Below are 15,473 nucleotides of genomic sequence, written 5' to 3'. Positions count from 1 at the left end.
ATCGGTCCATGTACCAATCCATGCCTGAATCGGTATGTACTGCCTATTTCATACCATATCAGGTGGTATGATAGTTGTCGCCTTAAACTATGAAGCACTAAGGGTTCTTTGTTTTTGTCTTTATACAAAATATGTTATCCTTCATGCATAGAAATTACTCTTTCCGCTATTAAGGAAAGATAAGGAGATGTTTACATTTGGTTTATTGTCATCTTAATAGTCTTTTGTTTGTGTCCTTTTGATCAATATCCTCAAGCCTAACAATGTTTTTTTTTCAAAGATTATTTGAAATATAGATTGTTTTCTCAGTTGATACCACTCACTATGGGTGGTTTGTGCTAGTAAAGTATTAGAACATGGACTGCCCAGTATCAGTGGTGGCATTCTCCAAACTAAAGTGGGCAGTGGTATGTTGATTGGTACAGGTTAATTTCAAATCTAGTATAGATTTAGTGCACTTTAGGGTTCTAGCACATTGCTAATTAAGTTCATACCTAGTTTCAGCCAGCCAGTTCCAAAATTGGCTTATTTTTCAAGTGGGAATTGCTTCATCATGTACACCATCCAATAGACATCCACTCCTAGGACCTAACTGAGCTCATCTTGCCGAAAAATGCAAGGTTTATAACATATAATCACATAAAACAAAGTTTCAAAAGCTACAAAATTGTAACTTCGAATTTGGTGCACTGGGCCTTCCAATCCTCGTTCCATTAATCTGGTTTAGGGTCTACTTACGGATCATTGTATTGCTTTTGAAAGCTTCAACATTGCTGCTAGTGGGCCTTCCAGTTCTCCTTGCCATCAATCCAGTTTTAGATTTACTTGATGAGACATTTTATTGCTTTTGAAAATTTATATATTGGTTTTGATTCATTGAGCTAACATATATTTTTGTCAAGTTATGATGTATTGTTGATACATTTTCTTAACTCATTAAGTTATCGGATCTTGTTGATATCGTCTTTTGTTGAGATATTTTTGCTCATTGTACTTTATTATATCTTAAAAGAATATGTATGAATATGATACAAATTGTAGATGATACAAAAATCATTCAAAACCACTCAGAAGTCAGAACCACTAAAAACATAAAAAGAAAGATAGTTCTCTAGTTGGTCCAGCATCAGGTCAAGCGTATCGACACTCTATGCATATGATACCAACCATTCCAAAAGGGGATTGATATGTGGTTGGTATGCAATACGGAAATTCTTGATTGGAAATTTTGGCACTTTTTAATATTTTTAATATGTAAAACAAATGCTAGCAGGGATGAGTTCTGTTTCAATTTGAGCCAATTCTATATACCTACTTATATACCTAAATGCTAAAGTTAACAGTTTTCTCGAAAAAAGGCTGTGTTCTGAGTTTAAGAATCTTGACATGTAATTGTTGCAAGATCCCTTACCATGAAAACTCTGTTTTCATATAACTAGATTGCTCATAGTCTTCTGCTACATAGATGATCCTGGCAGAAAATAACTATTGCTTGCAAGTGATATTCTCTGGGTTCATTGATTAAATGGTACCGGATACCAAGGAAGAACCACCACTGTTGTTGTAGAGCTTAGCTTTAGTTAATGCACAAAATTTAATGGCCAATAATTATAATAAATTTAAGTTACAATCTCTTGTTTCATGCTAGGTCACTGTGGGAGGACTTGAGACATTTGCAAACTCCTCTTCTGTTCATTGTGGGAGAAAAGGATGCAAAGTTCAGAAAGATTGCTCAACATATGTGCAGTGAAATCAGAGGCTGTTCTAAAGATGATCCCCACCAACAACAAAAACTATATGATACAATCATTGTTCCAGACTGTGGGCATGCTGTGCATTTGGAGAACCCTCTCCCTGTGATTAATGCAATTAGGAAATTTGTAACATCTTTTGAACAGAGATGATCCTGATGAAATCCTACTTGGTTTAACTAGCATCAAGCTAGTAGAGCTTTCCATGGCCAAGAATTACAGAATTTCAATGGGGTTCTCCGTCGCACGTCACAAAGCCAGATTAACATATGACAAATTTTGTAGCCTTTTCTGTGATAGCCGGCCATGTTACTTTTCATTTGTAGGGATACTGTTTATTTTTGCACAGTACATCTGATGATCTTGTAATTTATGACTCCTATTGCTTGTTTGGCCATTGAGCAAAACTATGCAGATCTGCTTCTCTTCTACATGGTAGTAGTTCCTGTGACTCTGGATACTTAGAACATGAAATTAAGCAGTGGTTACGTTACATTACTGTTCAAGGTGTTCCAGGTTTGATGAGGATTTTGGTGAGATTATTGAGCTTACTTACTCCTGTTACCAGCTCGGCCACAAGTGATCTCAATCATGGCTTGGTTGTCCATTTCTCCACAGGGATTAGGTAGGGGGATCATCCATGACCATATTTTGATAGAATCGATTATATAAACATAATTGTTCAAGGTGTTTCAGGTTGGATTATGATTAAACGGATCACTGAGCTACTGACTCCTGTTACCAGCTTCATCTTGAGATCTCAATAGAAGCTATAAGACCTCAAGCATGTGATGCCTGAACAAGAATAGCTTGGAGGTCTTCCATATCCTTGTTCAACTACAGCAGTTCAAAAGGAGGCTAAAGCTGACGGTAACAACAGCTAAGGTTGGGGATTCGAAATACTAAATGCTAAAATACTATATCCCTTTAAGACTCATCCAATGTGGCTAACATCATTTGAAGAGAAGAGAATAAATGTGGCTACTATCGATAAAGGAAATATTTGTGTAATCAACATCCATAAAGGCTCATTTATGTTGCTCGAGCGTCCAAGGTTCTTCTGTACACATTCAACAAGGTTGTATGAATTTTGGATGTTGGCATGCAGAATGTGAATTAGTTAGGTTTGGTCATCTCCCTTCAAATCATGATGTTAATGTCATTCAATATAATCTCATTGTTAGATTTCCGCTAGCCATCAGACCACACTGTTAAAGTTCAGCTGAGATGTGCCACATCTTAACAAAAGGTTCTTCCTTGAGTTAGGATTTGCCCACAAACTGCCCACATCTTAGCTTAAGTTGTGTACTCCACAAACAACAAAGAATATAATAAATGGTATCCCATCAACTTCATCTTCTTGTTTTGGATTTGCCCACTAAAACTGGTCCTTACTTTCCCTCGCAGTTCAATACCCTTTTGCACATGGATTGGTGGGCACAGATATGGTCATGGTAACATTGCAAAGGAGCTACTTTTATTAGGGTTCTTTAAGATCAAGGTTCATGGGTTGGTGCAGCACAAGAAAAAATGGCCCCTGGACCTAACTATGACACACAAAGTTGCTCTGCAAAGGTTGAGATAAAGAATGGCCCTGATCCCCTAGGTAGATGGTGCAGAATTTATCCCATCCCATCTCATCCTGATGTTGTGTTTAGGAGCTATAACATCACCTCCCTCATGTGAAGCAATATTTTTCAAAGAAATCCTCGTTCCATCTTTTCATAAGTCATTCCTGCCTATTTATTTATGTTCCTCATATTATGAAAGAGGCATTAAAGTTGGTCATGACTATAAATTATAAAGAATTCCTAATTTCTCTCTCTACACTGGGGTTTATGATGTGCAGTGTACTCAAACCTAATAGCTTTCACAATATTTTTGCGCAAGCCCAATCATCAAGAGCATACACTTATTATACCAAGGATGCACAATTTAAAATTTCAAACATGCGTTTTGTAGTTTGGACATAGTATTTCATACTTCTTGCTTTAATACCAGGGCTAGAAAACTTTGAGGTACAGTTAACGAATGATTTTGATTATGGATAATCACTCGAGAACACACATGATAATGCCAGAGATTAGAATGTACAAATATCTTATATATCTTTTTATCGGAGGAAAAACTCATCCTCCAATCGTAGCTTATCACGTGATTATCATCTCAACAGAGAGAGTGAGTTTCAGACTAAAATGATATGATAGTCACCTATCTATATTATAGAATATTTTCTTAGGCTTGGCTCATTATAAAAGCCCACCAGTCTACTAATCTACTGTTACGGATGTCAATTACTATTCACTAATAACCCCACTTCTACTTCGGTCCTAACTTAATCATCGGAAGAATCAAAACGAGCACCCCACTCGACTTTAGTCATCTTGTAGGTTGATATTCAGGCAAGCATTTGAGCTACCTCCTTAGGTTCCTACACACATGACCCAAGATCAAATCAAGTTGACAGAGATATCACCAATAAACACTTCATCATTTTAGCGCCAGAAGAAGGGTCTCATATCGTATGAGTGTCAAATTAATCTACTCAATGGGCACTCAAGTGAGGGTGCACCACCACCAATCTATAGCATGTTCATTAAGGGAGGTCAATAGCCGACCTTTCAAACTCTCGATGCCACTACCTCTGCCTAGACTCTAATGCAATATTGGTACCTATTTAACTACCTCAATCTCTCTCCTATGATGGTGACATCGACCTATATGCTAGTGCCGATCGAGGTTTTTATGAACCTTACTCAATAGCTTCAAACATTGACAAGGATGAGATGTAGTCGATCATGTTTTTACTACCACAACTGGCTCAATTGGCACCTATCATCCCTTAGCAGTCGGTGGCATCGCAAACCCTAAAGGAACTGCCTTGATCTGTCTTGATACAAGTAGTGGCCAAGCCAAACATTAACGGACTTCATATCGAAGCTAACATTATCAAGCCCGATCAATGAGGTTGTTTTCCCCACATGGACTCTCTTCATCGATGGTTTAGTGACCATAGAAGGAGAAGTTGCTAAGCTTGTACTCAAGAGGCTTAATGCATATGTATAAGCAAGCGGGCCACTTTAGATTCAAAATACAATGAGGAGTACAAGGCCCTACTATCCAAACTCAGATTAACGAGGGAGTTGGAGGTCCCGAGACTAGTGACCTATAGCAACTTGCAACTATCAGTGAATCAAGTTAGATGAGACTTTGAGGCCCGAGACGAAGCAATAATAAGTTACCTCACTGGGGTATAGAAGCTAATGCTTTATTTCTTTAAGTTTGATTTTTCCAAATGCCTTTAGAGAATAATGTCGAAGCTAATATGTTAGCTAGGCTTCTCTCCTTATTCGAACTTGGGGCCCCCTTCATCGTAAATCCCTAATGAGACACAAGATAGTACTCATTGGTCTTCTTATAGACTAAAAAATAAGAGTAAAACATATTCAGAGTCAAGTTTATGCCAACATAATAGCATTCCCCAAGAAAGGCAATCAAGTAGTGTCATGGGCAACATCTAAGATGGAGAGATCCTCCACTAGCAAAAACACTTTGAGATGAAATGTTTGATAGGGAACCTGAGCTCGGTCTCCAATGCATTGATATTCAAGCAGAGACATCTACACATCAAATCAAATAGGCATTGCTCGGCTTAAGGTACCTTCATCTGATGCTTGGAAGGAATGGAGAACTTGAGGTGCACATACTCTAGGAGCTCGGGGGGTCACAACCGAGTCTTGATTGTAGGATCCTTTCATTATATGAAGGTTCCTGATGACCTTTAGGTTAATTAGAACCACCTATCACGAGGAGGAGGATAAGACCCCCTCTCCTGCCACTAGGCTATTCAAAGGTAGGGCCTTAGACTTCTTAAGCATCGGTTGGCTAAGAGTTCAAGACTCAGACGAGTTGAAAAAAGATATTCTCCCAACTTGCTAAGAGAGGAGGGATTGAGTGCTTCAAAGATCCGAGACACAAGATAGAGGATGAAAGATATGAAGAAACAAGCAAGGTGGGGCTCAAGATGTAAAGTGAGCCCCACCCTCGATGAGGTGGTCCATCTTATACCTTCAAGGGCCCCACTTTGCTTGCCAAAGTGTCATTCATCTGTTGAGGTACTGATTCAACTTTCAAGGCCTCATCTGAACATGACCTTTGGAGATTTTTCTATAAATGGAAGCTTGGCCAAGAGATGCCCCTCTCATGCTAAGCATGAAAAATATTTTCAAAATGCCCCTCTTACACTAAGTATGAAAATAATGCTCGAAATGACCCTTCAAGCTAAGCATGAAAAATGAACCCGAGATGCTCCTCTCAGATTAAGCATCAAAAATAGGTACAAGTCATCCCTCTCGGGCCAAATATAAAAATTATGTTCAAGATACCCCTCATAGGCTAAGCTTGAAAAATATGTCTAAAATGTTTTATTCGGGCTAAGTGCAAAGAACACACTAAACTTAAAAGCTCGCCTGAAGTGCTCTTAAGATAGAGGAATATAAAGTCGTAAAGATCATCATAGCATCTCGGGGTCCTCTAAGTCACATTTAGTATCGTAGAATATTTCCTTACGCTCAACCTACTAGTTTACTATTATGGAGGTCAGTTACTATTTACCCATGACCCCACGTCTACTTCAGCTCTAAATTGAGCGTCGAAGGGATCAGATTGAGCACCCCATTCGACTCTGGTCTTCTTGTAAGTCAATCTTTAGGCGAGCGTCCAAGTTACAATCCTGGATTCCTACACATGCAGCTCAAAATTGAATCAGGTTGATAAAAACATCACCGATAAACACATCATCTATACAAATGGATCTTAGTGTTATGGATTTTTTTTTTTTAACATGTAAAAGACATATGATCGGTATCCTTAAGAATCATAGATAAAAAAAATGTTCACTGATAAACAAATAAGAAAGGAAGATCGAGGACCTTCTTTAATCTGAGGAACAAAATGAGCTGATGAAATTTGTCCTGATTAATGATTTTAAAGTAGGTGCATTGTGTGAGTATGGAACTGTTCCTGTATCTGTTGTGGGGGTCCTTGATGGAAGATTAAAGTGAAAAGAGATCTGAAACCCCCCACTCCTATCCTTGTTAGCACTTTTGTTTTAGCTTTCCCAAAAGCAGTGCCATGCCAACTAATCTCGTGTTCACTAATCTATTTTTTAAAGTCATGTTGGGGTTTGGCCCCAGTAAAAATGTACCTTATCATGCAAAGCTTCCCAAGCTTTCAGCAGGTAGGCACACACAAATGGCAAGACACATTGGAGATGACCATGGAGAGATAACAAAGTCTCACACACTCTAACCAACAGTAAGGCATCCAAGGAATCTACCATTGCCTTTTTTTTTTTTTTTCCCTCTGTGAGTTGAGCTCCATTAGCTTTGTGCTTTCTTTGAGTACTGATTCTTTAATGTTAGCAGGCAGGCCATTACATTGTCTTAAGATGAATTCCAAGGAATCGAACTTGAAGGAAGGAAGGAAGGAAGGATGGTTTGTCTTAAGATTTCATGCTCTCTTTCCTTTTTTTTTTTTGTTCCCTGAAAACATTTTTTTTTTCCTCAACCCACCTAATCAATACTAAGCCATGTTCAAATGTAACATCATCATTATTTTAATTATTTAATGACTAATAAGGTATAAGAAGACTTGATTAGTCTTCGAATCAAGCTCGATTCTCCATGCTGACCAATGATGACATGAAGGAAAAGGCTATGTATATTATTAATGATCTGACTTTAAAAGATTACAAGGATAGAGTCTCACATGTGGTAAAGAGTCAAAGATGTCACAAAGAATATGTTCCCCGAGCTCATTAGTGAAGTCTTGCGAAGTCTAGCTGGATGGCCAACTCTAAGCTGCTAGAATACATACAGAATAAAGTTTCCTTAGCAAGATTTCATGGTAATTGGGGATTTTTTGCTTTTCTTCTCTAGAGTTTGATCTTATCTGTGTACTTTGCAATCCAAAATTTTCTAATATGATAGAGAGTGGCTTCAAAATGATAGTATTAACAACAATAATAATAGTAATCAATAACCAATTACTACTAATGTAGAGAGACATGTGTAACAGGAGCAGGGCAAAAATTTTCCCCATGCATGTATGTCTCTTAGATCTGGGGAGGAACCTTTGACCATTACACAACCAATTGGATACAGTATGTAGTTTATACTCTAAGGAGCATCCAACACTACATTATAAAGCTTATAGACATTCAAAGAGAGTCCATTTGGTGGCCTTTTCTTAATAATGACACAATGAAAGATCTATTCCCTTATCAAACACTTGTATGATTTTAATGTTTTTGTTGACTCTGCCTCTTCCAAAAGAGTATCAGTTTCTTAGCATATTTTCCATTTCCAAGGTTTATTTATAAGGATTGTGTCACTGGAGGAGTTGGAGTCAGTATCCTTCAGTTAGTTCCAGGTGAACTGGGAAGGTTTAAAGTGGAATTGAAGAGGTAGGTTGGCATTGATTGAGGCAAAAAATTCAATATATATATATATATATATATATATATATATATATATATATATATAAAGAGATTTTGAGTAGAAGGCAACCAACCAAGCTCAAGAAACTTTGCTGCAGTAGGAACAGTCAAATGACAGTTGTAGAGCTCCTTGTTAGCTGTTCAGGCTGTCATCTAAAGATTCTGTAGTTACACTCCATTCCAAAAGGACGGATGTTGGAATGTAGTGTTGTCATTCTTACCGTGTACTGAGGGAAAAATAATGGTTCATCTATGTGCGTGCATTTTACAGATGTGCTTGGAATAATTGTGATCCAAATCATTGAGAAGATCTTAATATGATAACACTGGGATGGTTGGCAATGTCAGGTTGCTGACTGAGAGGCAGTAGCATGTTAAGTAAGGAAACAAAGTTGACAAGAGTTGAAAGAAATTTTTACTGGAGTGTTGAAGGGAAGATGAGATGGAGCCTAAGGGTTGATCTTATTTAATTCTTTCTCTTTTTGTGAGACAAAAGCAGCAATGGAGGTGGTTAACCACTCAATTTATCTCCTACTGTTCATTGATTCCCCCCCTACTACTTGTCTCTTTGCTTTTGTGACAGTCTGGAACATGGCAGCATCAGCCTACAAAGACTTGTTCTTGACCATTTGTTAACCGTAAGAATAAGTTCTCCGATCTGTTGCAGTGCGGGAAGGTTTTTGGTGGAGAGCAGGGTGAACAAGGAAGCAAAATCTGGGGGTGAGCAACTGCTGCTTTGCTTGCCAGTTTCAGCTGTTTGAGTTGGCCTTGCTTTACTCGGAATCGAGCAGATTTGTTGTGGTCAGTGTGCTGGCTATGAATGATTTGGCTCTGCTACAGTGCCTTCTCCATCCAATGCAACCGTGGTTCATTTTTCATATGAGGTCAGTGAGTGCTTGTCCCCGATCGATTCCTTCAGTTTCGGGACGAAAACCTGTCTTCGTTGTTCATCTCCACTCCGCTGACAGCAGCATGTGTGAAGCCATTGGTGTCTACAGGTTCCTGTCTCCATTGTTCATTGTTCATTCTACTGGTCATGACTTTTTGGTGTTCTTGGCTTCATTGATCCAGCTAGCGTCGAGAGGAGAACCACAACCTGGTGTCACTACAATGAGGAACTCATCCAGTGATATCCCTGCCATTAGCAAGTCAGTTCTTGGGACTTCGTGGCTTGATCCGTGCTGGAATCCTTCGGGCACATCATCATCCGGAGGAGGAAGTTTCCTGCAAACTGGCCCTGGAACTCTTCCCCCGAGTCTCTCTCATTTCCCAGCTGATTCGGCTTTCATCGAGCGCGCTGCTGCGAGGTTTTCGTGCTTCGGTGCCACAAGCTCAGGCGGCATGGCAGCAGATCCTTTCGGTACATCTCATTCCCCGAGACTTGTTTCTGATGGCCGGATTCAAAAGATTGGGATTAATATGAGATAGTCTTTGGTAGATGCCTCGATGACCGAACGGAAGAAAGGAAGATGGCTTGATGTCGAGCGTGGCCAAGCTGAGTTCAGTGGAGGTGGCCATGAACATGGAGCTAGTTCGACCAGTGGAGCAGAGAATTCTTCTTCCAAGAATCTTGGTGCTAATAAAAGGAGATCCATTGAGGTAGATGTTATCCAAGTTCCATCAAGTTTGATCTTGTTTCTTGTTTCCTTCTCCTTGGTTAGCATTTAAACACTGCAGGATGCGTCAATGGATCAAACACATGGAGTCCCACAAATCTCTACTGAAACCAAGAACAGGCAGAAAAGCTCAACTGTTAAGCCTCATGGGAAGCAAAGCAAAGATTTCTCTGAAGATTACATTCATTTGAGGGCACGGCATGGCCAGGCTACAAATAGCCACAGTCTTGCAGAACGAGTAAGGCTTTCGACACCATTGAGAAGTCCGATGCCTTTCTTTCCATCAAGATCCACAGACATAAATTGATATGCTTTTCCAGGTAAGAAGGGAGAAGATTAGCCAGAGGATGAAGCTTCTTCAAGAACTTGTTCCTGGTTGCAGCAAAGTAGGTGGCTTGATTTGCTCTGCAGTTGCAAACTCTTGAGTTCTGTCGGAGTTCTCTTACTGTTTCAAACTCTTGCCTTTAGGTAACAGGAAAAGCCCTCATGCTCGATGAGATCATTAACTATGTTCAATCACTACAGCAGCAGGTTGAGGTATGCTTCTGTAATCATCGTAGTTATGCATGTCTAAAACAATATAATGAGTTCTTATCTGTTTGTATTATTTCATGCAACAGTTTCTCTCAATGAAGCTTGCAACTGTCAATCCAAGGCTAGACATGAACATAGAAGCACTTCTTTCTAAAGATGTATGCAACAGAGAAAGCTAATCCAAAGCTAGAGTTTGACTGAGTACTAGTTTGGCAACTTACATTTCTTCAACAGATGAAGTGATGCTCGTGTTTTCTGTAACAGCTTCTTCGGTCCCATGGTGGTTCTTCGTCTGCCGTTGGTTTCTCACCTCATGTGGTCGATCCTCAATTACATCTATCACAACAAGGACTCATGCAAACCGGGATATTTGGCGACTTAAACACTGCAAATTCTTTCAGAAGAACGATAGATTCTCAACTGAGCTTATACAAAGGGCGTACGACTCAGGTTCCACAACTTAGTATACACAAAACTCTGCCTTTTGTTTCCTTCACAAATATTGTTATATTGGAAATTTAGAGACAACTTTGGAGTCCATTCATTTCGACAACCATGAGACATGAAAGTGATAATATGTGTTTATCTTCCTGATGTTCCATTTGTTTGACGATCTATGAAGTCATTGCTGCTGTTCATCAAGTTAGATGCTCATCTCACAGTCTAAATAATCTTGAACAACAAATATGGATTCAAGAAATTGTATACAATCAGAACCTGATGAAATATCAGAAAATTATATAACTAGGAAAACATTTTGCATTGCTGAATATTTTGGAACTCCATTTATTGTCAGATATCAGTAAACTGTACTTTCGATATGTGCATAGAAGTGTCTATTAGGGCATCTCCCTGACCTTCAAGACAAGGGTGATTAGCATTGTAAACAACCAACCTACTCATGAGATTAACTACAAGGGTGATCATTAAGATAACAATCTTTTAGGTATCCGTTTCCTAAAGTTGGACCTACATATAATCCGATATACATGAGAGACTGTAGCTATAATTTGGATGTTTTAAGCTGAATGCTGAATGGCACTTCTTGTTTTTCACTTTTCTATGATAGGGGCCAATTTTAGATCATTGTAATACTTAGTGTTTTGTTGTTTTCTTTTCTCCTGCAGATGCCTATTTCATGTGATGAAGAGCTACAAAATGTCATGCAAATGGCTACTTTGTGCAGCAATCATTTCAACAACCGAGAATTTGGTGATAAATCTTGATCTAGTTTCCACCTATGAAACCATCAAGCTATCCTAGTTCAGGTTTGCATTGAAACTCCTCGCATTGCTTCAGGGTGCCAATGTCATATGCAGATGAGCCTTTGAAGTTATCCCGGATCTCTCTGAGCTAGTTGGTGTTAACAGCTACATATTTACAATGATCAGACACTTTAGAGTAGAAAGTTGATTCTTAGTAACCCATAGCATATGTTTATTGTTGCTTGTTGTACAGCAGTGTTTCAAGGCTCTGCTACATTCTAAACTGAATTAATTCTTACATCTGAAGCAGAGAAAGCAAGAGCATGCTTAATACAAAACAAAGTTTCCTCTCTCCACATGTTTAATTCTATTATTGGAGATGGAATGACATCCACATGTTTAGTCCAACAAAGAAAGGAAAATGAAAAGAAAGAGAAACATTGCAGATGATTTTCCTAAAAGTGCTACTCAGATGACATTCAAGCAAGATGAAACAATTGGTAAAAGCTTGATAATTTTGTCTTTTCGTTGAACTGCATGGCTTAGTCGCTTGTCTAGCATTTAATTAGTTGTTTGGGTTGGTCAAACTAGTGTATATATATGTATAAGATCAGAAGTTTCTAATGAACTCAGTTTTCCATTCAGTTTGCAACAGAGTAAGACAGCAGATACCCTTCTACTAATAAACAGCTAATTAACTAAAACTGTGCCAAGTTAAGAGGAAACTCAACAAACCAGCTATCTAATTTGTAGAAGAAGAATCTTCCTACTTGATCGCACTCATACCAGTTCCAAGCAAAAGAAGTTTCTCAAACTTACTGCCTTATCTCTATGAGAATCTTCCTACATCTCTGCCAACTGATAGCCGCTGATAGGAAAGCAGTCCCTGGCTGTTCCACTGTAGCACTTGTCAGCGATGATGGCATTTGCTGCTTGTGTTGGGTGGAAAGAATCCCAGAAAATGTATTGGTCTCTAGTGGTGCATGGCTTTTGCAAGGGCAGGCAGCTCAGTTGCCCTCCATGCCTTCCATTCCCACAGCAAGCTTGGTTACTGATTGAGAACCCTGAGAACAATTCCAAACATCAGATCCGAGGCAAATTAAGCCACAGCTGACTTCTATTTCACATCTATTACGACCAACCATATTTAGAAGGATTTTGGATCATGTCGGAGAAGGTGTCATAGATGTTGTGGTACACAAAGAACGAGCCTGGCAAGGTGGAGTTCAGCTTGATCATCGCAGGTATGAGATACTGATTGAATTGTTTGACCAATTCATTGGCTCGTTCGACGCATCTGATTGTGATGTTGTTCATGGCTAGCTGACTTGGTATGCAACCGAGCGGTCCGATACCGACCAGCAGCATCTTCCTGGCTCCTATGTTGTACATGCTCTGGAAGGAGAGGAACAGTTTTAGCAGAATCCTAATTACACACTCCTCATAAGAATGTTGCCACATCTATTTTTATTGCACAATGTTGGCTGCCATTAAGCACAAAACCTTTTGCTGAAGTTGAGAATTGGACAGGAGTAGCTTACTGATATATAGTTTTCATGGTCCGTAAATTTTCATGAGTTGCTCTCCAAAACCTGGTTTGTCGTAGATCATCATGTTTAAGTTGACAAGGCTCAGTGAGAGAATGGATCACAAACTAGACTGTATAAATTGCTGCTCGTGGATCACGATGTTTAATTTGACAAAGCTCAAAGAAAGAAACGACCATAAACTACAATCTATAAATTGCCATGATTTCAAAACTTATGATATCACAATTTCCACATGGTTAAAATGGAAAAGAGATGCAAGAGTTACTACCCAGCTTGAGATCTCAACATCTAAATCCCAAAATAGTATGGAGTTGCTTCAAGTAGCCAGCAAAGTCTCATTTCTGTTCTATTGCCCTACACAACCAAAGGAAATTAACCTTTTTTGTTCTCTAAAATGAGGTAACAGTGTGTCTTTACATTAGATGACTTAAATTCTTTTTGTTGGACTTCCTAAGCTTTCTGCTCTAAAGCATGTTCTATCCATATAGGACTTTAAGCAAAATCTAAATGTTCCATGTAAACTCTTCTTTTCTTCTTGAGGTACTTAATCAAATGTCGTCAAAGATATATTTAGTTTGTCCAGCTATAGTTTATGCTCTTCAGTGCCAGTGATCTTAACCTTTCCAAGAAAGTACATAGAAGAAGAATAATAAAAGGTTGCAATTTCATATAATTTGGACAGTGAGCTAAAGGAACTGTTCTGAAATTACCGTTAATTGCTGTGCTAAATTGTGGATGAGCAGTTTGGCGAATTCCTCTCCAGAGTAAGTCCTGCTTGAGGTGTAGAGATCGGGAAGAAGATAGTTGTTGATGTAGTCATTGCTGCCAATGTTAATCACAAACAGTGAGCTGGCTAGGTACTGAGTTAGCGCCACTGGGTCTGGAATTAGGAGTGGCAATTGCAGCCTCACTGTCTGGGCAAATAGTTCTATCTGCCTATTAAATGTAATCCTACTTCCCTGTCCAACAAACAACAAGACATCATTACATTCTATTAGGAAAAAAAGACAAGATGATAGTTTTTCCTTTCAGGAAAATTCATAGTTAAAAATTGAAGATGTGAACTTATGATGGAGGGGTTTCTTTTCCCCCTTCTTTAGAGATGGTAGAAAAGTAAAACGAAGATAATGATATCCAACATGTTAGTTTCTTAAGAAAATAGAAGGTGTTCATCTTCGTCTCTATTATATATAAAATGAGATTTACAACTTGTACTAGTCTCCAACCTCTGATGCCGTCCGAGATCCGTCAAAAATAGTGGCAACCTTAACATTCGATCATCTTCATCAGTGTACATTTTGTTTGTTTTCAGCAAACTAGCTTTAAAAACATAGGGGAAAACCTCGAACAAAATTATATTGGAGCAAAAAAGTTCAGAGAAAGAACAAGACAAACAAATTCAGCAAAATAAGTCGATACACTTCTCCAGGTTCTTCTACCTGCCTTCTGAATCTTAAAATCGACTAACAATTTTTTTTGGAACAGTGGCTATTCAAGAAATGAAATTTCAATGAGTAAAACTGACTCGTTAACAGATGAAAGTGCAAAGTGCTCGACACTAGAGATTCGGATACATATCGGAAGCCAGTAAAAGGGTAGGGAATTACGTAATGCCGGCCGGTCTCATCAAGAATGCCTGCGGCAGCCGAAGCATAGTTCACTCCTCTCAATATCATGGTGGTCTGTGATGCTAGACTTAGATACGGTGGTGGAAAAGGCAAGCCCAAACGTATTGCTGCGGCAAATTGGAAGGAGTCAAACTTAGCGAGCGCCTATCAGCCAACATTATTACAAACGGGTGGTGGTCGATTCATTACCAGCATAATCTGTGACTACTAGGCCATTGCAGAATCGGCCAGTCGGCATCCCGAAGTCGATTCCGTAGGGATAATAGTCTGCTCGCGCGATCGACGGTATGTAGTCGTTGTTGCCGTTGTCGATCAGCGAGTCTCCAAAGATGAACATGGCTGGAGCCCGAGCACATTCTGACGCACACAAGAATCCCATGAACGCCAGGACAGTGAGAAAGGAAGGACCAGCTCGGTCTCCACTCAACTTGTCCATCTTCTATGAGCATGAGGCTCCCAAGGACTCCTTGGTAGCAGTATTACTAGTGGCAGCTGCAGAGCAGCAGTAACAACATTCAGACCATGAGCTGAGAACGTGGAATGCATGGTTAGACGTAGCAATCCTTCGTCTCCCTTTCTGGCTGTGTACTTTACTGTCTTTGACTTCTTTTTCTTGTGGGACATTAATGACGTCGTGCAGGTGTATTGATTGAAGTGTAGGTTGCTCTAAACGGAGCATCAACCTATCTC

General features: G+C 39.2%; 3 protein-coding genes across 7 annotated transcripts in view; 2 read left to right on the top strand and 1 right to left on the bottom strand.

Annotated features, from left to right (window-relative positions):
- LOC103989974 (protein PHYLLO, chloroplastic) overlaps nt 1-2,182 on the top strand; it is a 33,052-nt gene extending 30,870 nt beyond the window's left edge. For all 4 annotated transcript variants that reach the window (XM_065154675.1, XM_065154674.1, XM_009408960.3 and 1 more), the window contains one exon: nt 1,649-2,182. In XM_065154675.1, coding sequence (XP_065010747.1) covers nt 1,649-1,904 — 256 coding nt within the window. In that variant the 3' untranslated portion in view covers nt 1,905-2,182. The remainder of the gene's footprint in view (nt 1-1,648) is intronic.
- Nucleotides 2,183-8,827: 6,645 nt separating this feature from the next.
- On the top strand, nt 8,828-11,957 carry LOC103989976 (transcription factor bHLH49-like). 2 transcript variants are annotated; one of them, XM_009408961.3, is made up of 9 exons: nt 8,828-9,134; nt 9,322-9,610; nt 9,689-9,849; nt 9,928-10,104; nt 10,187-10,252; nt 10,335-10,403; nt 10,487-10,558; nt 10,665-10,850; nt 11,528-11,957. In XM_009408961.3, the coding sequence occupies exons 2-9, from the start codon at nt 9,361-9,363 to the stop codon at nt 11,624-11,626; spliced, it is 1,080 nt and encodes a 359-aa protein (XP_009407236.2). In that variant the 5' UTR covers nt 8,828-9,134; nt 9,322-9,360; the 3' UTR covers nt 11,627-11,957. The 2 variants fall into 2 exon arrangements, with proteins under 2 accessions (XP_009407236.2, XP_065011865.1); XM_065155793.1 differs by having other exon boundaries at nt 8,993-9,134; nt 10,665-10,863; nt 11,528-11,683.
- A 358-nt stretch (nt 11,958-12,315) lies between these two features.
- LOC135640920 (GDSL esterase/lipase 7-like) lies at nt 12,316-15,218 on the bottom strand. The gene is made up of 5 exons (XM_065155794.1): nt 14,973-15,218; nt 14,763-14,890; nt 13,866-14,114; nt 12,748-13,000; nt 12,316-12,669 (listed from the first exon to the last, which is right to left on the bottom strand). Exons 1-5 carry the CDS (start codon nt 15,160-15,162, stop codon nt 12,449-12,451), a joined length of 1,041 nt encoding a protein of 346 aa, XP_065011866.1. The 5' UTR covers nt 15,163-15,218; the 3' UTR covers nt 12,316-12,448.
- Nucleotides 15,219-15,473: the final 255 nt, after the last annotated feature.

Source organism: Musa acuminata, chromosome BXJ3-6 (assembly GCF_036884655.1).
Source record: "Musa acuminata AAA Group cultivar baxijiao chromosome BXJ3-6, Cavendish_Baxijiao_AAA, whole genome shotgun sequence".
Lineage (NCBI taxonomy): Eukaryota > Viridiplantae > Streptophyta > Magnoliopsida > Zingiberales > Musaceae > Musa > Musa acuminata.
This window is presented reverse-complemented; position numbering and strand designations above follow the sequence as displayed.

Bases quoted from the DNA above. Each gene is read 5' to 3' on its own strand.
- LOC103989976 (XM_009408961.3), top strand. From the start codon at position 9,361: ATGAGGAACTCATCCAGTGATATCCCTGCCATTAGCAAGTCAGTTCTT. The intron at 9,611-9,688 runs GTACATCTCATT...AGTCTTTGGTAG, and splicing joins CATGGCAGCAGATCCTTTCG to ATGCCTCGATGACCGAACGG. The intron at 9,850-9,927 runs GTAGATGTTATC...TAAACACTGCAG, and splicing joins ATAAAAGGAGATCCATTGAG to GATGCGTCAATGGATCAAAC.
- LOC135640920 (XM_065155794.1), bottom strand. From the start codon at position 15,162: ATGGGATTCTTGTGTGCGTCAGAATGTGCTCGGGCTCCAGCCATGTTC. The intron at 14,891-14,972 runs GTAATGAATCGA...AATTTGCCGCAG, and splicing joins AGTAGTCACAGATTATGCTG to CAATACGTTTGGGCTTGCCT. The intron at 13,001-13,865 runs GTAATTTCAGAA...CTCTCCTTCCAG, and splicing joins ATTTAGCACAGCAATTAACG to AGCATGTACAACATAGGAGC.